The sequence below is a fragment of the Microcaecilia unicolor genome, chromosome 1 (genome assembly GCF_901765095.1).
Source record: "Microcaecilia unicolor chromosome 1, aMicUni1.1, whole genome shotgun sequence".
NCBI classification, from domain to species: Eukaryota; Metazoa; Chordata; class Amphibia; order Gymnophiona; family Siphonopidae; genus Microcaecilia; species Microcaecilia unicolor.
In genome coordinates this window covers 524813054-524835715 of record NC_044031.1, presented here as the reverse complement: position 1 = coordinate 524835715, position 22662 = coordinate 524813054, and the positions used below count along the sequence as shown (strand labels likewise).

At 43.2% G+C, this 22662-nt stretch overlaps 1 protein-coding gene across 4 annotated transcripts in view; it reads right to left on the bottom strand.

Moving 5' to 3' along the window:
* Positions 1-21089: 21089 nt before the first annotated feature.
* STMN2 (stathmin 2) overlaps positions 21090-22662 on the bottom strand; it is a 300139-nt gene continuing 298566 nt past the window's right edge. For all 4 annotated transcript variants that reach the window (XM_030215819.1, XM_030215837.1, XM_030215829.1 and 1 more), the window contains one exon: positions 21090-21663. In XM_030215819.1, coding sequence (XP_030071679.1) covers positions 21604-21663 — 60 coding nt within the window. In that variant the 3' untranslated portion in view covers positions 21090-21603. The remainder of the gene's footprint in view (positions 21664-22662) is intronic.

Sequence of the window (22662 nt, the reverse complement as noted above, 5' to 3'; positions counted from 1 at the left end):
CATATTCATTGCTTGTAGTGGGCATTCAAGCTCTTCTATTGTCAACAAGTATACGTAACATTAATAAATTCTCTTTTGATGACTCTCTTATATAATTTACCCAAAACTTATTCAATTTATTTTCTTTATCCTTTATTTGTCCTGTTTGGCTTGATTAAATTGTAAACTCTGTCAAGCAGGGCCGCTGAGAGACTGGGCCAGGCCCGGGACAAGGCCGCCCCCGGGCCCCCCCACCCGAAGTCGCCGGCCCCCCTCCACCTGCCACCGGGCCCTCTCTCCGCTCCCGGGCCCGCTGCACTGATCTTAAGCGCCTCACCTTTGAAAGCGCAGCAAGCAGCGGCAGACCACTCCTTCCTTCCGTGTCCCGCCCTCGCGGAAGTTACATCAGGCGAGGGTGGGACATGGAAGGAAGGAGTGGTCTGCTGCTGCTTGCTGCACTTTCGAAGGTGAGGTGCTTAAGTTCAATGCCAGGGAGCGACGGAGGGCGGGCGGGGGGCTGGACTGTGGCGACGGTGCCGGGCCCCCCTCGGAGGCCCGGGCTCGGGGAATTTTGTCCCCCCTTTCCCCCCTCTCGGCGGCCCTGCTGTCAAGCAGGGACTGTCTCTTCATGTTCAAGTGTACAGCACTGCGTACATCTAGTGATGCTCTAGAAATGATAAGTAGTAGTAGCAATTATAATCTATAACAATTCACATATGATAAAATTGTCACCTGCCTAAAAACACTTTAGAGCACAACCCATTCCTATAATCCAGAAACATTTAAAACTTAAACTTATCTCTTATGCACACTTTGCTGAAGTACGGTGTTCAATATCTCTCTCATAAAATGCTCAGAAGTGCTGGTTACTCTGTACACCAATTAAACAAAAGGATTCAAGATTAACATGTGTTTTGCCTTATTATGCACAGGCTCAGGGTGTACAAGACTGTAAAGAAGCATTGGCCATTATTATCTTTCATGCAGGGTTTGAACAGATTCGGATTCCAAGGTTTGCTGACACTAGAAGCTCTAATTTGGGAGAAAGATTTAGTAGACAGTGGGAAGAACCTAAAGTAGTATACACATTGGGAGGTCATACATAGTGCAACCATTGCATATATTGTAAACATGGTTTAGTTACAGATAAAATATGGGTGCCTAAATTGAACAGATATTATTTTTAATGTTCTAATACTAATTGTGATATGGCAGAGGTAGTTTATGGCATCCAATGTCCGTGAACTTATTGGTAGACAACTAGAAAGATTAAACATCGGTTAGCGCAACATTTGGGCAATATTAAATTACTGCGTATAGCTACTCTGTTGGCATCATATTGGTTCACAGTGGACATAAATTGGAGAATTTGAAATTTGTGGCGTTGGTTCATGTAGAACCTAAGAGGAGAGGTCCCATTCAGCAAAAGCTGTTTTTACCAAGAGCAGAGGTTTATCTATACACGGGACACAGTGAGGGGCATAATCAAACGCGAACGCCCATCTCCATGGGCGACTATCTCCGAGGATGGGTCCGCGAAGGGGCAGGACAGACCATATTTTCGAAAAAAGATGGGTGTCCATCTTTTGTTTCGATAATACGGTTGGTGCTGGGCAAATGCATCGGATTTGGGTGGATTTGAGCTGGGCGGTATCGGTTTTCAGCGATAATGGAAACCGAAGCTGCCCAGCTCAAAAACAAACAACTCCAAGGCATTTGGTCGTGGGAGGGGCCAGGATTCGTAGTGCACTGATCCCCCTCACATGCCAGGACACCAACTGGGCACCCTAGGGGGCACTTGTAAAAATTTAAAAAAAAATTAAAATACCTCCAAAGTCCATAGCTCCCTTACCCTGGGTGCTGAGCCCCCCAAATCCCCCCAAAACCCACTCCCCACAACTCTACACCATTACCATAGCACTTATGGCTGAAGGGGGGCACCTAGATGTGGGTACAGTGGGTTTTCGGGGCAGTTTGGAGGGCTCCCATTTACCACCACAAGTGTAACAGGTAGTGGGGGGATGGGTCTGGGTCCACCTGCCTGAAGTCCACTGAACCCACTAACAACTGCTCCAGGGACCTGCATACTGCTGTGATGGAGCTGGGTATGACATTTGAGGCTGGCATAGAGGCTGGCAAAAAAGGTTTTTAAAGTTCTTTTTTTTGGTGGGAGGGGGTTAGTGACCACTGGGGGAATCAGGGGAAGTCATCCCCGATTCCCTCCGGTGGTCATCTGGGCAGTTGGGGCACTTTTTGGGGACTTGTTCATGAAAAAAGGGGTCCAAAAAAAGCGGCCTAAATTCTCGCTTCTGCCGCCCTTCTTTTTTCCATTATCGGCTGAGCGCACCCATCTCTCCTTGGCTGATAAACACGCCCCAGTCCTGACTTCACCACGCCTCCGACATGCCCCCGTCAACTTTGTTCGTTCCCGCGACAGACTGCAGTTGGAGGCACCCAAAATCGGCTTTCGATTATACTGATTTGGGCGTCCATGAGAGAAAAGTGCCCATCTCCCGATTTGGGTTGAAATATGGGCGTCTTTCTCTTTCGAACATAAGCTGGAGTGTCCCCTAGAGAGTTGAATAAGGAAGTTGATTGGAGTTTGTTATTGACCAATCCCATGTGAGTTCCAGTTGTGACTATGGGAGCTAGTATAAGAAAGGTGGTGGGTTCACACTACATATGTGTTAGCGTTTTTCAATGGCAGACGCCATGGTGGGAGCAGTGTGAGTCCTAATGAGGTATGGCTGCCATCAGAAATATTTTAAAAGTTTTGGTTTGTTAAAATATTTAGTTGATATTTTTGTTAAGGAAGGTTGTATTATTTTGTGGCATTGTTACAGTTTGGTCTGAAGAAGCTTTCAGTGAAACATGACCAATGTTGAGATCGTGAGACAATGACAGTGCAGCATGTACTTTACGAGGAGTTGCCAGTAGCATCAACTCTTGAAGTAGTGTTTTCAGTGAAAAACTTCAATGTCATCAGGAGTTATCATCACAACCTATTTTTATTGGAATTGGTTCTTTGCACCCGGGATAGCAGGACGAGGATTTTGTAATTCTTTTTCCAAGAACAGTGATCATCAGTTCGACATATTCATCAGCGGCTGTATTTTATGAGAGATACTGGATACTGGACATCAGCAAAATGTGCATAAGAGATAAGTTTAAGTCTTAAATGTTTCTGGATTATGAGAAGGGGTTGTACTCTAGGCAGATGACAGTGTTATTATATGTGAATTGCTATAGATTATAATTGAATAAATGTTTTTGGTAAATTATATAAGATAGTCATCAATCATGTCACTCCCTTTCTCATGCTTCCAGTTGCCTACAGGATTCCTTTTAAGATGAATATCTTATCTCATCAGATCCAATCCTCAGATTTACCTTCTTTTCTAACCAGACTATTGGGTCCCTACTGCCCCACAAGAACTATTTGGTTTGCCAAGCAATGCCTTCTAATAGTTAAATCCTTCCATCAGGTTTTTCTGGATGCTTCCAGAAGCTCTTGTATCAGTGTGGTCATTCCAACTCGGTATCTTAGAATGTGGACCTTTACGTTTTCGGTTCTTCTACGTTTCTTTTATGCATCTCCCCCTCTGTGGAATAACCTTCACTTTTATTTGCGTCTTGAAGGATCATTCAGTAAATTCAAATCACAGCTAAAAGCTATGCTGTGCTATGCTATATAGTTCTTATTTTATTTATTATTAGGATGTATTTACCACCTTTTTGAAGGCATTCACTCAGGGCGGTGTACAGTAAGAATAAATCAAACATGAGCAATAGACAATTACAGCAGTAAAAATATTCAAATAACAATACAAAGTATGGTATAGTATACTACTTACAATATCAATACAACAATAGAACATTTTAATTGACAGTGTAGGGTATAAGCAAAGATGGAACATATAGATATGTAAGAGAGTAAGACGAGTTAGAAAATAAGGTGACTAATTTAAAGAAAGTTACACATGAGGTCAGAGAGATGGTTAACATATAGCTTATAGACCACTAAGTTCCAATTCAGATTCTAAGCGAGGTATACTAAGAATACAACCCTGTAGTATAGGGCAATTACATTGAATTTAATCATACATGGAGGAGCATTTTCAATATGACATCTAAGTCCAACTTTGGACATTTTCCTAAAAATGTCCAAAATTCAAGTGAGGAATATAGCCATTTTTAAAACAGAAAAACATCTTTTTTTTTTTTGAAAATGGCTAAGATGTTTTTTTGCTCTGTGCATTTATCTTTTTTGTCAATTTTCAAAAACTAATGTCCAAGTGAAAAACGCACAAAATCAAGCCATTGGGATTTTTAGTAGACTGGTTCCCCAGACATCCCAGGAAAGCCATAGGGCATCCTAGAGGGCATTGCAGTGGACTCATAAAGTACTTCCAGGTACACATCTCACCATTGCTCCCTTATCTTGTCTGCTGAGCCCCCAAAACCCACTACCCCTAACTGTACACCACTACCATAGCCCTTATGGGTGAAGGGGGCACCTATATGTGGGTACAGTGGGTTTCTGATGAGTTTTGGAGGGCTCACAGTTTCCTCCACAAGTGTAACAGGTAGGGGAGGTATGGGCCTGGGCCCACCTGTATGTAGTGCAGTGCACCCAGCAGTACACACTCCAGGGACCTGCATGCTGTTCTAATGGACCTGAGTGTAACATCTGAGGCTAGCATAGGGGCTGGCAAGTAATATTTTTAATCACATTTTTTGGGGTGGGGGTGGGAGAGGGTTTATGACCACTGGAGGAGTAAGGGGAGGTCATCCCTGATTCCCTCCAGTGGTCATCTGGTCATTTAGGGCACCTTTATTTGCCTTATTTGTTATAAAAACAGGTCTCTGTCTTAGTTTCAGTCCTGGATGGTTTTGTTTTGTTCCATTGTGGCTGAAAAACATCCAAGTGTTAGGAATGCCCAGATCCCACCCTTAACACATCCGTGAAATGCCCCCTTGTGATTTGAATGCACTTCTGACGGACTTCATAGAAAAATGTCTAAAAATTGAAAATACCAATTTGGATTTTTTTGTGAGAAAAATGCCCAAATGCAGATTTATGCCACTTTTTGGGCGTTTTTTTGTTTTGAAAATGAGCTCCCTACTCTACTATGGTCTCTATTGCAAACCTCAGTATCAGGATACCCTATCTTACCTGTTTTGGTGATATCTTTGAAAGATACCTTGTTCCGAACCATGCATTTTTGAACGACTGTCATCTTTCCCCCAGTTTCTAGCTTAAAAGCTGCTGATGGAAGTTTGAGCCTTGCTACGATACTTTTTAATACTCTTGGCTGTTAAGTTTTTACCTCTAAAGAAAGTTTCAGTTTACAACTATGGGAAAAAGGGTTGTACACTATGGAAACTAGTTAATAATGCTTGCTTCTCTCTTTTTTATTTTAATTTTTTTCTAAGACTGAACTAGGCCCTGCTGTCCCTTCTAGAGTCTATCTGTTAAAGCTGTTAATGCTTTGTATTGAAGTATGATGCTGGCCATCTGCTAGGGGATGCTGTCATGCCTCCTGAGTACATAGCTTTGATGGCATTATCTGATTTCAGTTAGTAACCAGATGTCAGTGTGTTCTTCTGATAAGCCTTGCCTCTTCAGGCAAATGGGTGGATGCTTATTTCACCTGTGTAGATTGCCTGATTCTTATTCACACGCACTTACCCAATTCCCTATAAAGGGTTTCTGCAGGGGCCATGTGCCTTCCCTATGTATCCCCCAATAGATTCTTTCCTCAAGGGTGTCTGCACCCCTGTATGCACCAGGGGCGTATCTGAACTGCGGCGGTAGGGGGGGCCAGGGCCAGAGTGAGGGGGCACATTATAGCCCCCCCCCCGCCGCCGCCGCCGCCGCCACCATTGCCGATCCCCCTCCCCCCAGCCGCTGCCATTGCCAACCCTCCCCCTCCGTTGCTCGCCTACCTTCGCTGGCGGGGGACCCCAACCCCCGCCAGCCGAGGTCCGCGTCCTCCTGCCGCTGCCTTTAAAAGAATTCCGTCAGCTGGCGGGGGACCCCCAACCCCCGCCAGCCAAGCCGAGGTCCTTTCATTTTTCCACTGAAGCTGGCGCCGACGAAAGTTTCTTTTGTCTGACGTCGCTGCACGTTGTACGTGCAGGACGTCAGACTCAGAAACAGCTTCATTCTGTTTCTGAGTCTGACGTCCTGCACGTACAACGTGCAGTGACGTCAGACTCAAAAGAAACTTTCGTCGGCGCCAGCTTCAGTGGAAAAATGAAAGGACCTCGGCTTGGCTGGCGGGGGTTGGGGGTCCCCCGCCAGCTGACGGAATTCTTTAAAGGCAGCCGGCAGCGGCAGGAGGACGCGGACCTCAGCTGGCGGGGGTTGGGGTCCCCCGCCAGCGAAGGTAGGCGAGCAACGGAGGGGGAGGGTTGGCAGCGGTAGGGGGGTCCAGGGCGAAATCTGCGGGGACCCAGGCCCCTGAGGCCCCACGCAGATACGCCCCTGGTATGCACTATGGCCTCTTTGCTACGATGAGGACAATGCTGTTTGAGTAGGTGTGGATCCTGATTGGTACTAATACCCATCTCTGATATGCCTTCCTCACTGGGGGTATTTCTATGCCAGGCCATCCAGTATCCACGGTGAGTTTTCTAGTACTACTTTTGTGCCATACCTACTGTCGTCTAACCATGGAGGTCACATTTGGCTGAGTATGGTAGGCCAAGTACAATGTATTATGCCATATGATGTGACTGCTTGGTTCACATTTATACAGCAATAAACAAAGGAAGTGGGAACGAAGGAAGGGTAGATGAACCTCAGGATCAATGAAGTTAATTATTTATTGCTCTGGTGTGTATAAAAACACAAAAACAAAAAAGCAACACTGGGCCTTCAGGATTGAGATGATCAAAGTCTCTTGTTTATTAATTGATGGATAGACTCGACACGGGCTGTGTTTCAGCGCACTGGCGCCTGCCTCAGGGGTCAGCTAATCCTGATCAAAAATTGTAGGTGGTACTATCACAGTGAGGCAGGCATCAGTGTGCCGAAACACGGCCTGTGTCGGGTCTATCCGTCAATTAATAAACAAGAGACTTTGATCATCTCAATCCTGAAGGCCCATTTTTGTTTCTGTATTATTTTGTATGCTGTTGTACCCTCTCTTTTGTGTCTGTGTATAAAAACACAACAGAATAAACATAAAATCACTGCACAAAATTCAATATGTGTAAAACAGTACACAATAAAATAATATCAGTGCTTAAAAATCAACATTACACAATGAATGTAAAATCAGTACCCTAGACTCGACACGGCACCATTTTTCGGCATATAACATGCCTGCCTCAGGAGTCTACAATAAAAGCAAAAACATGTATTAAAAAGATTAGACATAAAATACAAATGTCAATATAAATAAAAAAATATATTTTCATACACACCAGAGTAATAAATATTTAACTTCATTGATCCTGAGGTTCGTCTAGCCTTCCTCCATTCCCACTTCCTTTGTGTATTGCTGTTTGTCTCGTGGGACTTTGCTGTTCAGTTACCTTTTGGTTTCTGGATCGCATTTATGCCAGTCTGAGATTCAAGTTTCCAGTTTATTAAATATTTGCTACCCTGCCCTATGGGAACTTTCAGTTTACAGTCTAATATATAAAATACAACTAAGATCAAGAGTTTGCAAATAACAAGACATGACTAGAGAGGAAGGGGGATGGAAGGAACTACAATAGTGATAGCGCAGCGAGAGGAGTAGACTGATGGCTTTCAACAGCTGCACTGCTAACCATATTGTTCATTGGGTTAGTTGTTCATAATCCATTGAGGTGCAAATACATTGCAATGTGTAGCTTACATCTGCATTCCAATGGCCATAGTAGACAAATATGTGGGGTGGGCCACTGAGATAGAAGGCCAGTGACTATTTGGGAAAGCAGGGTGTTGGGGCATCTATTTCTAGGATAGTTGAGGGCCATGTAATTGCTAACTGGTATATGGCCACATACATCACACACTTTGCACATTGCTTGTGCTATCCTTTCACATAGATTTCATAGGAGCACAAATTTAGGAGCGTGGAGGGTTTGGTTTATGGATGGGGTGGTATCATGGCATTGGACAAGGGACCTTGCACACATAAAGTGGGCTGTTCTGCCATGTAGGCAAGGATTTAGTTACCATACATAGGATCGGGACCTCAAGGATATGTCAACTGAGTGTGAAGTCTGTGACCTTATGGCACTACTTATACTTGGATGTCTTCCCAGGAATGGCATGTGTGTCGATAGAAAAGTGGTGTTATATGTTATTGTTTGTGGGATACACTACCGAAGTCTGTTGGGAACCAACTTAAATAGCATTTATTGGCTCTGACAACTGCTTGATTAATGTAATTCATTATATTAAGGGCTTGCAAAACCTGGTCTTAAGAGACTTCAATTGGTTCAGAACACAGCAGCTCATTTGATGACAGATGGCAAGAAGTTTGGTCATATAACACCTGTTTTGGAAGGATTGCATTGGCTATCAATTTCAGCTAGAATTACATTTAAGATGCTGTGTTTGGTGTTTAAGGCTTTTATCTGGAAGTGTATTTAAGGGACAAGCTATCCAAGCAACAGTACTTTCGATTGCTGCGTTCATCTCAGAGTTGTTTATTACAGCTTTCTTCGCTCCAAGTAGTGAAATTAACTTCCAGAAGAAACAGAACCGTTTGTTACATTTAGCTGCAGAAGAGCAATTTAACAAGCAACCTTGGGTTTCTTAAGATTCTCAAAATATGGATATTCAAGAATGTCTTTGCTGGATTATAGCCATATTGTCAGTTACTGACTGTGATGATTATTAAGTAATTAAATCAACTCAATTCAAATCAAATATGTGACCCACTGAACAAAAAGGTACCAAAAGTGAGGCTACAAATAACAGAGATAAAAGCTATAAAATTTTGGAGGGGTAAATTTGGGCAACTTTCATTTTTGAAAGTTTTATGTACTCTAGGGTCAGTAGAAATAGGACTATGCAATTTATTTCACGGCTTTGATGTTTTTCATGTTCTACAGCTTAAAAAAATGCAAAAATGAATGTTTCTGGAGTTAATTACTTTTTTTATGGATAAATGTTTCTATTTTTTTAAAGATGTAATTAATTTATACCTGAGGCTTCTGAAATGTGGCAGGATTATGCAATGGATATCCCTCTATCTTGTGGTATAAATAAGTCACATACCCCACATTTGGTACCATTTTGCTCAGCAGGTCACATATGTCGTGGTGGTGGGAAAACTATATCACAGGACCTATGTGCATTGTACAGACTTCCATCCCATGGCTGTTAAGGAATATGCTTGCTTATCTAGGGTTGCTCATAAAAATATATCTTATATTTCAAACAGCCCAATGTCCCTTCAGTTTATATCTTCTAAATACTTAAAAGAGCAGTATTCAGTGTGCAAAGTGATAGACCTCAGTGGCAAATATTTTCATAGGAGCCGGAAAATGTTCTTAACTCGCCTTGCCTCCTCACTGGTCTATTGTGACTTTGGAATTTTTAAATATATGTTAAATTTAGTTAATTTGTCTTAATTCAAAACATAAAGCAATTTATTCTTAGCTTATCGTATTCAAAAAGTTGGACCATTGGCCGACACACACAGCATGTTTCACAACAGCTGTGTCAGGGTCCGGTGCACTGCAAAAGGCAAAAATAATATTAATATGGCGTTTAAGAAACACTGCTCAAAAAATAGTCAAAATCACTTACCGTTAAGCACACCATGAAGCAACGACTCTTTAAACATGGCGGCTCAGTGATGTCAATTAAATAACTTAAGCACGGTCCCTAGCCAATCAATTTAAAAAGTCTACAATCAGTGTTAACAGGAATCAGGACATCAGAACAAAGAACCCCAATTGAGTTTGCTGTTCATACCCATGGGAGATAGAGTATCTAATGTGTATATCCAGCACTGGGCTGTTTGAGATATAACATATGTGGTTTACCCCCATCCAAACAAAGGCTGATGATTAGAGTGGGTGCCAATTGAAGGTGGTTCATAAACAATATACAGCAGGTAGTGTTCACTGCATTTATGGAACCCATATTATTTGCCTATTTCATTTCAGTAGATGTGAGGACAGGGTCGCTGAGAAGGGGGGGGCAGGGGTGGCAAGATTCCCCAGGCCTGGCCTCCCAGGGGTGCCTGGCGCCAGGGTCTGTCTCTCTCCTGCTCATGAGTGTTAGGACCCAGGTGATTGCATTAATGCAATAACCTGGGTCCTGGCACACAAGATCAGTGAGAGTGACAGACCAATGGAGGAGAAGAGAAGATGCAGGAAGGTAAGGGGAGCAGGGAGCGGCGGTGGTCCTGGAGGAGGGGTGGCAAGGGTGGCAGCTCTGCTCTGGGCCCAGCTCTGTCTCTCTGTGGCCCTATGTGGGGATGCTGTGGAGATGGACTCTGAGAGAAAATCCGCTGGCAAGCGGAGAACTCAAACGCCCCACGGTAAAGACAACAGAGAACAGAAAGTGGGAGAGCGACCAAGGATATCAGAGACTGGAGGATGTTTTAAGGAGTCTTCGAAACTCTTAATAAACTTTCATTTTAAGAACATCCTCCAGTCTCTGATATCCTTGGTCGCTCTCCCACTTTCTGTTCTCTGTGGAGATAGACTCTTTCATGTGCTCACTGTTATGTATGTTCTCTGTATCAAATATTTATACCATTTATATCTTTGAACACAGCCATGTAATGGTTACTCACTTTTTCACTGCCAATTAAAAAATCTCCTTTTGGTAACAGCAATGTGATTAGTGTGTCTATAGGTCTAGATGGTTGGGGATGGGAGTTTGTTCTGTGGCAGTTAGTGTAGAACTCGATTCACATGACCTATATATGGGCAAGATGGGATATCAGGGGCTGTGGTGAATGCTGGGGTGATAATCGTGCAATGGTCAGGCCTTACGTAAGTCATATTTATTTATTTATAGCATTTATATCCCACAATATTCCCACCCATGGGCAGGCTCAATGTGGCGTACAACAGTCTATAAAAACATACATCAATTCAGCAAACAAACAACCAATGTCGTAAGAGAGAAAGGGAAATAACTAAGGAGGGAAAAGGGGAAAGAGTAGTGGTGAACAATGTGTTGCTACGACAGTTGGAATTCAGAAGGAAGAGATGCCAGGTGGGTTTGAAGCGTATGCTCTACCAAAACGGGAAGGTCTTGAGGCGCTTCTTGAAGGTCGGGTGATCAGGAGTAAGTTTGACCAATTGAGGCAGCCCATTCCACAATTGAGTGCTGAGATAGGAGAAGGAGGATGCATAGGTGGTCTTATACTTGAGGCCACAAAAAACTGGGTAATGGAGGTTTAGGTACGAATGAGCTGATTTGTGAGAGTTCCCAGGTGGCAGATTAATTAGGGTGTCCATATAAGCAGGGGCTTCACCGTAGATGATTTTGTGCACCAGAGTGCAAATTTTAAAAGCGATTTGGTGCTTCACAGGAAGCCAGTGCAGCTTCTCACGCACTGGTCTTGAACTATTGAATCTCGATATATGTAGTGGACTCACAGTACAGATACATCTACTCATGTTTTAGTGTCATGTGATAGGGCTGCTGTATTCACATATCATAGCCCCACCCTGCATCTTGGGAAAATCTGCAGTGTATCTGCTGTTGGGGTTATGCATCACATGAAACATCAGTCTCTGAACTGGAGTGATGGTTATTAGCTGTGCATTGGTAGCATCAAAGAGGGTACAGAGGTTGGCTTCCTTGCCACTCTCCCTATGCATGTCATGTGAACCTGGACAGATATACGCTCTATAAAGGAGTTGCATAATGGGTTTGAATGACCACTTTGGAGAGGGCAGGCCTACAGTACACTTGGGTTGGCTCATGTCCCATAGATCTCTCTCCATCATTTCTGCTTTGGGGTAGGGGCTGTGTACTAGTGTGAATGCATGTGGGCATAGCAGAGGAAGTGGGGAACTATTTGCTAGCAAAAAATACACTTAACAACTGTAATTAGCAATGTCTTTCAATATTATAAAATAAAATGTTTTCAGATGGGAGAGGGATCACTGGGGGAAGGAGGACAGAATATCAGGCAATTGCTGGACTAAAAGGCATGAGAGTAGGGCATTTGAATGATGCCAGTGTGTTCAAAGCAAAATGCCAGGTCCATAAGGGTACCCAGCATGTACTCTAGAGTGTGTTCTTCTCTTGGTGTGCTCCTTTATGCCCCTTAGCCTCTACTCCAGAATCTCATCATGCTGGACCATCTCTTGTGACAATGCAGCTAGTACCCATCTACAGAACCTGGAGGCACACTCAGCTGCTTGATATGCTTCTTCATACATCTGGACATGGACTCTTTCTTGAGATATTCTGGTCTTCTGTGGTGTAGGTACATGGCCTTGTTTTTCAGGTCATCAATCTGCATAGAAAAGGAGCAAGGGGAAGAGAAGTTTCTTTGTGTTACCTTTTTGAGCTCACCATGAACTTTGTGTAATGACAGGGAGTGCTTCTTGCCACAGCATGTGCATAACCTCAGTCTTCAAGTGCCTTCTTTTGGGGGTTCATTGGAGCAGATGTGGCACAGGAATGGAGCACTGACATGGCAACCTGTTCTGCTACATTCCTTCCACCTGCATCTCCTAGTCCATTGCCTTCAGCGTGTTGTGCTCTATGTATACCACTTACATGATGATGGGGGCAGAGGGTACTGTGGTGTGAGGGGGGGATGGGTTGCTTCCATGCCTTGCTCACATGTACTTTTCCAGTGAGCATATGTGCTCCTTCTTCTTCTGTCCTCCCCTGCATCTCTACTGTACTGACAACTTCTCTCCCTCCCCCTTGACTGGGTATTGCTACTCATTGTATGTTTGCCTTGCAGATTGGTAACCTTTTCCCCATTCTCACTTTGTCACCTTCTTGTCTGGACCTGTGATATGTTTCCTAGTATATGTTTTTGGAGGGATGTCTGGGTATAGTGCATGCTAGTGGACTAGGCAGATGACAGACATCTAAGAAGTGCGTCCTGGGTCCCTGCTCTCCTCCTTCACGTAGAGCTACATGTGCTGCAGGACAGAGGCACATTTAATTTAATTTATTCATTCAGAATTTGATATACTGCCACATCACATACTCTTCAAGGCGGTTTACAGTCTCAGGTAGACATGGAACACAGAGAATGATGTGGACTGTAGTAACTCAATCATTAAGTAGCTGAGGCAAGCGAAAAATGAGTAGCACAAAATATAACAACGGCACAGACAGAGAGGCAGACAAGGGGGGAGAGGGGTACCTGTTAAAGTACAAGTTAATTTAACCAAATTAAATAAAAGCTTGAGAAAACAGGCAGTTTTTAGAACTGCTTTAAATTTCTGCTTAGAGGGTTCAGTATGAATATCCTTTGGTAGCGAGTTCCACAAAGTACGAGCAATGCTAGGGAAAGCTGTGGAGTGAGAGATGTCCAACTAGACCCTAGTAAACGATGGGATCACAAGAACACTGGTATTCACTGATCTTGGTGAATGAGCAGGGGCATAAGGGATGTTGGAGCAGAAAGGGTAGGTAATGTAGCAAGCCTGAATAACAAGCCTGATGTACAAGCATATGGAGTTTAAATTAAATTCTTTACTTAGCAGCAGCTAGTGCTGCTCGTCTAGAAATGGGAAAGCATGGTCGAACCTTTTAGCTCTATAAATCAACTTAACAGCTGTACTTGTATAAGTTGAATAGGTTTGTATGAGGAGAGGGGTAGACCTATGAGTAGAGACCTACAATAGTCCAAATGATTCAGGATAAGAGCATATAATAACATTTTCAGAGTTTTATCCTTTAGACAGATTTCTGAATAATTTTGGATATGTAAGTGTTGAATTACAGTGAGTCATCAAAAAGAACACCTACAGAAAGGACAATATTCTTTATTTGTATTAGTGGGACCTTGTGATGAGAGATCCAAAGGGTTTCTGATTCATATGGATTCAGAAAGAGATTATTTTATGTGATCAAAGATGCTGTCTTATTCGAATTCTCAGAAACGTCATGTTGGAAAAATATATACACTGACCGAAGGTGGTGATGGTGGTGGTGGTGGGGAGGACTTGTGTTTGGTTAGGTGAGGTGGGATGTGACTTTGTAAGTGCTGTTGGATCATATATGCTCTGTCCACACGTGATATACTCTCTCTGTCCCTTTCACAGTCCTCATTCAATCCTGCTGTGTGATATGTCTCTGGCCTATATGCCAATCTAACGTTAGAGCTGCAACACTATATCTCTGATCTTGATAATGAACTCTCCATAATCTGCTTTCTCTTATGAACATGTATGCATTACCAACTTGTATTTCCTCATGCCGGAAATGGCGATCGCCATGACGGATCAATGTAAGCCACATTGAGCCTGCAAATAGGTGGGAAAATGTGGGATACAAATGCAATAAATAAATAAATAAATCCTTGCAAACCTGTGTTATGCACGGACACACTGGCTTACAGCAACATGAATGCACAACATTAGACATTTCTTGGCTGAGTCTCCAGAGGAAGCTGCCGCGAAATTGGTCCCCATCAGGGACCTCAGCCGTATGGAAAGTCAGCTGTGTATTGCAAATCAAGCTAAGTTATAAACTTTTTTTGCTCGATGTAGTGGATGTGAATAGTAGAATAAAATTAAAAATTGTTTTAGAGCCGCTAAATGTTTATTTTTTTGAGGGAGTTTTTTGACCCATGATTATAGATGGACCAACCACATTTATTGAGTGCTGGAATTTGAATCAGCAAGGTGTGTGGGCTTGGGAAGTTATGGGGTCTTTTTCTCCCTATTTTTTAATGAATCATATTTTTGAGAAATAGTTCCTTAGAAATCAGACTTGGTTCCTGCAATTGTACAAGAAAAGTATATTGTTCACACTGATACCACTGGCACCTAAGTAGGCACCTACTTGTCCTTTTAAAACCGTTAGTAACATAGTAGATGACAGCAGATAAAGACCTGTATGGTCCATCCAGTCTGCCCCAAAAGCTCATTACATATGGTATGAAGTGATACATCATATGTATACCTGATCTTGATTTGTCATTTTTAGGGCATAGACCGTAGAAGTCTGCCCAGCACTGGCCATGTTCTAAAATTTCTGAATTTGTTGTCAAAGCCCTGAATAGCTCTACTCCAGCCCATCCAAATCTATTCAGCCTCGATCAGGGCACAGACCATAGAAGTCTGCCCAGCACTAGCTTTCCTACCTAATCTCCGCTAAGCTTCTTTGGATCTGATCCTTCTAAATAGAATTCATTTGTGTTTGTCCTACGCATTTTTGAATTCCATTACCGTTTTCATCTCTACCACCTCCCGTGGGAGGGCATTCCAGGTATCTACCACCCTCTCAGTGAAAAAGTACTTCCTAACATTATTCCTGAGTCAGCCTCCTTTCAACCTCAATTCATGCCCTCTGGTTCTACCACCTTCCTGTCTCTGGAAAAGGTTTGTTTGCAAATTAATACCTTTCAAATATTTGAATGTCTGTATCGTATCACCCCTGTTTCTCCTTTCCACCAGGGTATACATGTTTAGGTCAGTAACAGGCTTATTTTCGAAAGAGAAGGACACTCATCTTTCGACATCGGAAGATGGGCGTCCTTCTCACAGGGTCGCCCAAATCGGCATAATCGAAAGCCGATTTTGGGCGTTCCCGACTGCTTTCCGTCACGGGGACGACCAAAGTTCCCAGGGGCGTGTCGGAGGCATAGCAAAGGCGGGACTTGAGCATGCCTAACACATGGGCATCCTTGACCCATAATTGAAAAAAAAGGGCGTCCCTGATGAGCACTTGGACAACTTCACTTGGTCCTTTTTTGTTATGACCAAGCCAAGAAAAGGTGCCCAAACTGACCAGATGACCACCGGAGGGAATCGGGGATGACCTCCCCTTACTTCCCCAGTGGTCACTAACCCCCTCCCACCCTCAAAAAAATAGTTTAAAAATATTTTGTGCCAGCTCTATGCCAGCCTCAAATGTCATACTCAGCTCCATCGCAGCAGTATGCAGGTCCCTGGAACAGTTTTAGTGGGTGCAGTGCACTTCAGGCAGGCGGACCCAGGCCCATCCCCCCCTACCTGTTACACTTGTGGTGGTAAATATGAGCCCTCCAAAACCCACTGTACCCACATCTAGGTGCCCCCTTCACCTGTAAGGGCTATGGTAATGGTGTACAGTGGTGGGTAGTGGGTTTTGGGGGGCTCAGCACACAAGGTAAGGGAGCTATGTACCTGGGAGCTTTTTCTGAAGTCCACAGCAGTGCCCCCTAGGGTACCCGGTTGGTGTCCTGGCATGTCAGGGGGACCAGTGCCCTATGAATGCTGGCTCCTCCCACGACCAAAGGGCTTGCATTTGGTCATTTCTGAGATGGGCGTCCTTAGTTTCCATTATAGCCGAAAATCAGAAACGACCAAGTCTAAGGACGACCATCTCTAGGGATGGCCTAAATGTCAAGATTTGGGCATCCCCGACCGTATTATTGAAACGAAAGATGGATGTCCATCTTGTTTCGATATTACAGGTTTCCCTGCCCCTTTGCCAGGACGTCCTGCGAGGACGTCCTTAGGAAAACTTGAGCGCCCCTTTTCATTATGCCCCTCGTCTCTCCATGTACGTCTTGCTACATAAACCCCCTACCATTTTAGTTGCTTTTCTCTGAACCGTTTCAAGTCTTTTTACATCCTTAGCGAGATAAGGCCTCAAAACTTAACACACTACTCTTAAGTGGGGCCTCACCAATGACTTGTACAGGAGCATCAACACCTTCTTTCTTTTGCTGGTTATACCCCTCTCTTTGTAGCCTAGCTGTTTATAAACGTTTTCCTCTGTGAATGGCGCTATATGTGCTCCATTCACAGATATATTCTCAACAGCTGACCATGGTCCTTCTCCAGGATTTTCTTCTGTGAACACCTAAGTGAAGGATTTGTTTAGCACGTTTGTTTTATCCTCATCGCTCTCCACATAGCTATTGTCATTAGTGAGGGTAATTTTATAACCAGGTACCCTGTTATAAAATTGCCCTAATTTATGCTAAATGATATAAGGTTAACTATTTTTATGTTCTTTATCTTTTTGTGGTCTTATAGAAAACTAAATTTATTTCCTTTATTTATGTAAGGAGGCATTGAAAGGCCCCCCCTGACTTACTACTAATTGACTAAAGGGCTCATTTTCAAAGGAGAAAAACGTCCAAAAAGTGGCATAAATCTGCATTTGGATGTTTTTCTCACAAAAATGTCCAAATCGGTATTTTTGAAATCAATTATTAGACATTTTTCTATGAAATCCATCAGAAGTGCATTCAAACCACAAGGGTGTGTGTCAAGGGTGTGATCTGCATGTTCTTAAGACTTGGACATTTTTCTGCCATAATGGAACAAAACAAAAACTTCCAGGACTATAAGTTGGATATTTTGGTCTAGACCTGTTTTATAGCCACAAAAAAGTGCCCTAAATGACCAGCAGTCACTAATCCCCTCCTACCTCCCACAATGTAATTAAAAACATTACTTACCAGCATCAGATGTTATACTCGGGTCCATTAGAGCAGTACACAGATCCCTGGGGTAGGCTAGTGGTGGATGGAGTGCACTGCAGACAGGTGGACCCAGGCCCATACCTCCCCCTACCTGTTACACTTGTGGTGGAAACTGTGAGCCCTCCAAAACTCACCAGAAACCCACTGTACCCACATATAGGTGCCCCCTTCACCCATAAGGCCTATTGTAGTGGTCTACAGTTGGGGGGAGTGGGTTTTGGGGGGCTCAGCAGACATGGGAGCAACGGTGAGATGTGTATCTGGGAGCATTTATTTGAAGTCCACTACTGTGCCCCTAGGGTAGCCCATTGCTCTCCCGGGATGTCTGTATGGCCAGTCTACTAAGAATACTGGCTCCTCCTACATCCCAATGGCTTGATTTTGTGCATTTTCACTTGGACTTTTTTAATTTTTTTTAAATGGATCAAAAGATAAACACACAGAGCACAAAAACATCTAGCAAATATTCATAAAAAAAAAAGACTTTTCCCCCTCTTCTCTTGATTCTCAAATTATTTTGTGTAATAAATCTTGTTGCCTAAGTGTTAGCTCCTGTTATGTCTTTGCATTGAAAATCAATAAAAATATTATTTAAAAAAAAAGACTTTTTTCTGTTTTGAAAATGGCTATATTCCCCACTTGAATTTTGGATGTATTTAGTAAAACGTTCAAAGTTAGATTTAGACGTCATATCGAAAATGCCCCTCCATGTGTTTCCATAGACACTTACTAGTGATATAATACACATGGAGGCATATTTTCAAAGCAGTTAGACTTACAAAGTGATGTGGTGTAGTGGTTTTACAGAACAAATGGGAAGTGTCTTGCAGTGGGCAAGCTGTTCATTATAGCAGTAGTACTACTACTACTTACTACTTAACATTTCTAAAGCGCTACTAGGGTTACGCAGCGCTGTACAATTTAACAAAGAGGGACGGTCCCTGCTCAAAGAGCTTACAATCTAAAAGACAAGTGAACGGTGAGTTCGATAGGGGCAGTCAAATTGGGGCAGTCTGGATTTACTGAAAGGTAAGAGTTAGGTGCCGAATGCAGCATTGAAGAGGTGGGTTTTAAGCAAAGACTTGAAGATGGGCAGGGAGGGGGCTTGGCGTAAGGGCTCAGGAAGGTTGTTCCAAGCATAGGGTGAGGTGAGGCAGAATGAGCGGAGCCTAGAGTTGGCGGTGGTGGAGAAGGGTACAGAGAGGAGGGATTTGTCCTGTGAACAGAGGTTACGGGCGGGAACGTAAGGGGAGATGAGGGTAGAAAGGTAGTGAGGGGCAGCCAGAATGGTCCCTGTTCTCTATTCTTGAGTTCTCTTCTAAAGAAGGTGGCTGGGGTTCAAGGATGGAATAGCTGGGCCTTCAAGGAGAGGGACTCTACCTGGGCTCTGGAAGGATCCTAGAGTGGGGAAGAAACAAAGGAGATTTGTTGTTTGAAGTGGAGATTACCTTTTCTGTTTCAAGAGGTGGATTTTCAACCTGAAGCAAAGGATGGTTGTCAGGGAGAGCTTACTAGTAAGAGCAAAGAGGATTCTCCAAGAAAGAAACCACACCAAATTGAAAGACATGTTCAACTTCCAGTCAGGAGAATAATTAAATTCCTGTTTAGAGGATTGAATCAACAACTATACTCAGGTAGCACTACAGGGAAAGCCCTGGTGTTGCTGCTAAATAACTTTAAAATGTTTTAGGCTGTGTCTTTGATATTAAAAAATTCTGTAAGGATGTTTATAGAAAAAGCATACACTTTCTAATATTGTTCACATTGCTCAAATATTTCAGTATACGTTTTCTTTTGGAACAACCCCCGCCAGTATGCCTTTGTGGTTTTCTTGCACAACTATTAAAGGAACTTAGGCTTAAGGTCTTCAAAAAGTTATTTCCTTACCTGTTGAGAAGGTACCTGGGAACCAGGGGCGTAGCCAGACACCCAATTTTGGGTGGGCCTGGGCCCAAGATGGGTGGGCAGAAGAACCCCACCTCATCCCACAGATGATGTGGTCTCTCCTCTCACCTGCATGCCATATGGTCTCTCAAATATCCTCCCTCTCCTGCATACCTTTTAAATAGCAGATTTTCACTGGCAATGGGCAGCAACTAATACACACTGCTGATGTTGGCTCCATACCCTTCCCTCTGATGCAACTTCCTATTTCTGCCTAGGCAACAATACATCAGAGCGAAGGCTATGGGGCCTGTGTGAGCAGTATGCAACAGTCACTGCTCACTGCAGATGAAGATCTGCTATTTACAAGGTATGCAGGAGGGACAGTTCTTGGGGGTTTTCGGCTGGTGGGGCTTGGGGATCCCTTCCAGTCACATTATAGCTATGCTGGCACTGGGTGGGCCTGAGCCCAAAGTGGGTGGGCCTGAGCCCAAAGTGGGTGGGCCTGGGCCCACCCAAGGCTACCCTTGGCTACGCCACTGCTGGGAACCCAAAGTGTGATGTAAAGCCTTTGAGATCCCAGAAGTGGTTTTTATTTCTGTAAGAGTGCAAAACCAGGGTTGTATATAGATTTTAAAACTATGTCCTTCTTAAAAATGTATTTCTCTTTCTTTAGTTTGCTCATTGGAATATTATGCTCTGCTATTTTGTTCAGAATGTATTTTTTCTTGCTGATAAGTAACAGGGCTTAGTCCCCAACATGTTTGTAGGTCTGTGAGAAATGAAGCAGCAAGAGAACAGACAAGAGCTTTTTCAGTTCACAGAACCCCAATTCTTTATTAATCACAGCTTGCTCACAATGACGTACAGGAAAATAGCACTAACGTAGATTATGCAGGCAGCAACCTCCAGGGGGGTGGGGACAACTTCAAAATGGCAACTAATGTTTGAGACTTTGTGGTTGTGCAGTGGTTCCACATTTGGCATGAGTGCCCTATGTTATGATCCATGCTGTTTCAGTTTTTATAGTTCAAGATCTATTTAAATTATCCAGGGCAGCCTTCCCCTGAAGGTTAAAGGTCAACTTCAGTGAATGTCAACAGTGTTCATTTTGGCAACAACCAGCTCACATGTCCCAAGTTCAAAACAAAAGACACTGAATATCATTATGTATTGCATGTAACAACATAAATGTATATGATTTTGTTAGAATATGCCAAGGAAACCAATTTAACTAACATACTACATCCACTTCGGTTCCAGTATCTATGACTGTGCTGCACTGTTCTGAGTTTTGTGTGTTGAGCTCATGGAACAATCTATGTTAATCCTGTAGCTGAATCAATGTATTTGAATCTCCCTGACTGAAAGTTCTATGAACTCTAATGTTTGTTGCCCATGGGCCAAAAGCAGTGGAAGGAAGCATTATACACAAATTGGCCCCAGGTTCATTCAGAGGAGTCCAGGTTGTAAGGACGGTACATTTTTAAGAACACACAATAGGAAATAGCGTCAGGGTGTGGTCACATCACCTGAGATCTAGTAACTGATTTAACAAAGTTTCAAGATTTTATAAAGAATTGTGGGTAGTTTGTGTGTATGGTGGGGGGTGGGGGGGGGGGGGGGGGGGGGGGGAGAAGGAAGGCAGAAGGAAGGAGGTGTGGAAGGAAGAGGGGCAGAAATGATTGGTCTCTAGCACCATGAATCTACTGCTTCTTCTGGCCTCATTGATTCTGTTTGAGTGAAGCGCAGGGAATGGAATCAGATATGGGGAAAGCTTTGAAAGACCAAATTTAACAAATTGAACAGAGTGGCAATAGACAACATCAAAAGCCTGTTACAGGACACATAAGATTATTAAATAACTTGCATAATGCAATACTTGTATTTTTTTAACAAAATGTAAGTATTTACAAAATAAGATCCAAGATTTTTTTTAAAACATCAAGCAAATCATTCTGCAGAGACCACATTGTTTTATTTATTAATTTTTTAAAATTTATTTTTGTTTTTTTATTCATCATGAGTTCCTGTTTTTTTTTTTTAACCATGTCATACATTTTCCATACTGCTATCGCATGATCCGTAATAATAGAGGCAGGGGAGTTTACTAATGATGGAGACGTGTTGTATCAGCCATCGCTTTGTCTCAGCCAGAGAGTTCTACCTGAAGCTCCTTGTTTCTACGGACCTCTGCAGCATGTCTCTCCTGAAAACAGCAAAGAGGGGTACATCAGACCTACACAGAGTTTCTTAGATTCTCAGATCTGTATTTTTAAAACATATAATATAGTTTTTCAGACAAAAGCAAATCCTTCTAATGTACATACAGTATCACCATGTGATGTTTGACTAATGCATAGCTAAACTGCAGTCCTAGTGCCATGTCATCAGAGCATGTTAGTCCAGTGTGTACTGAACTGAAAAGACATTTTGGATACTTCTTACTAAAGGACATTAAGCCCGAAAGCGTGCTTAGGGTTTATTTTACAAAGCTGCGCTAGCAATTCCCATGCGGCAAACGAGAAGAAGCCCATATGAATTGAATGGGCTTCCTCTCATTTGCTGCACTGAGAATCGGTAGAGCAACTTTGTAAAAGAGGCCCTTGATGCATGAAAAAACACCACGAAATGTGTTAAAGCGTTTTGTGGTAATTTACTCTTTTCCATGTGCTACCCACGCATTTTTTAAATTGAAAATATTTTTTGGAGGTGGCATGCCATGGGTGGGGAATGGGCATGGAAGTGTTATTTCAAGGAGGTTTGATAACAGGAGATGGCAGGAGCCTATCTGGCCCATTATGTGGGCTAAAGCCAGTAGGTGGAGCTTGTCACCCTATCAATTTAATTGTTTTGGGTGTACCAAGATGGTGGTGGCTGCATTGGGAAGAATTAAAACCTCCTTGGGTGAAGTGGGTGGAGACCAGCTTCAGTCTCGTGACATCATTCTGTCTCCTGTTACCAGGTGTGTGCTGGTAAGTTTTTAACAATGGGCTCTTTCTCCGAGCATGGCCAGCCATGCAATTTTGGGGGCCGATTTGAATTGGGGTAGGGGACAATGCATGCCTCTTCCCCCCCCCCCCCCAATGTGGGCATGCTAGGCATACCTTTGCTGGAAGTCAATAAATGGACTACCATTCCTTGCTGCTTGTTTCTGGCTCTGAGCAACATGCTGGGACTTCTTGCGCATGCATGAGAAGTCCCAGTT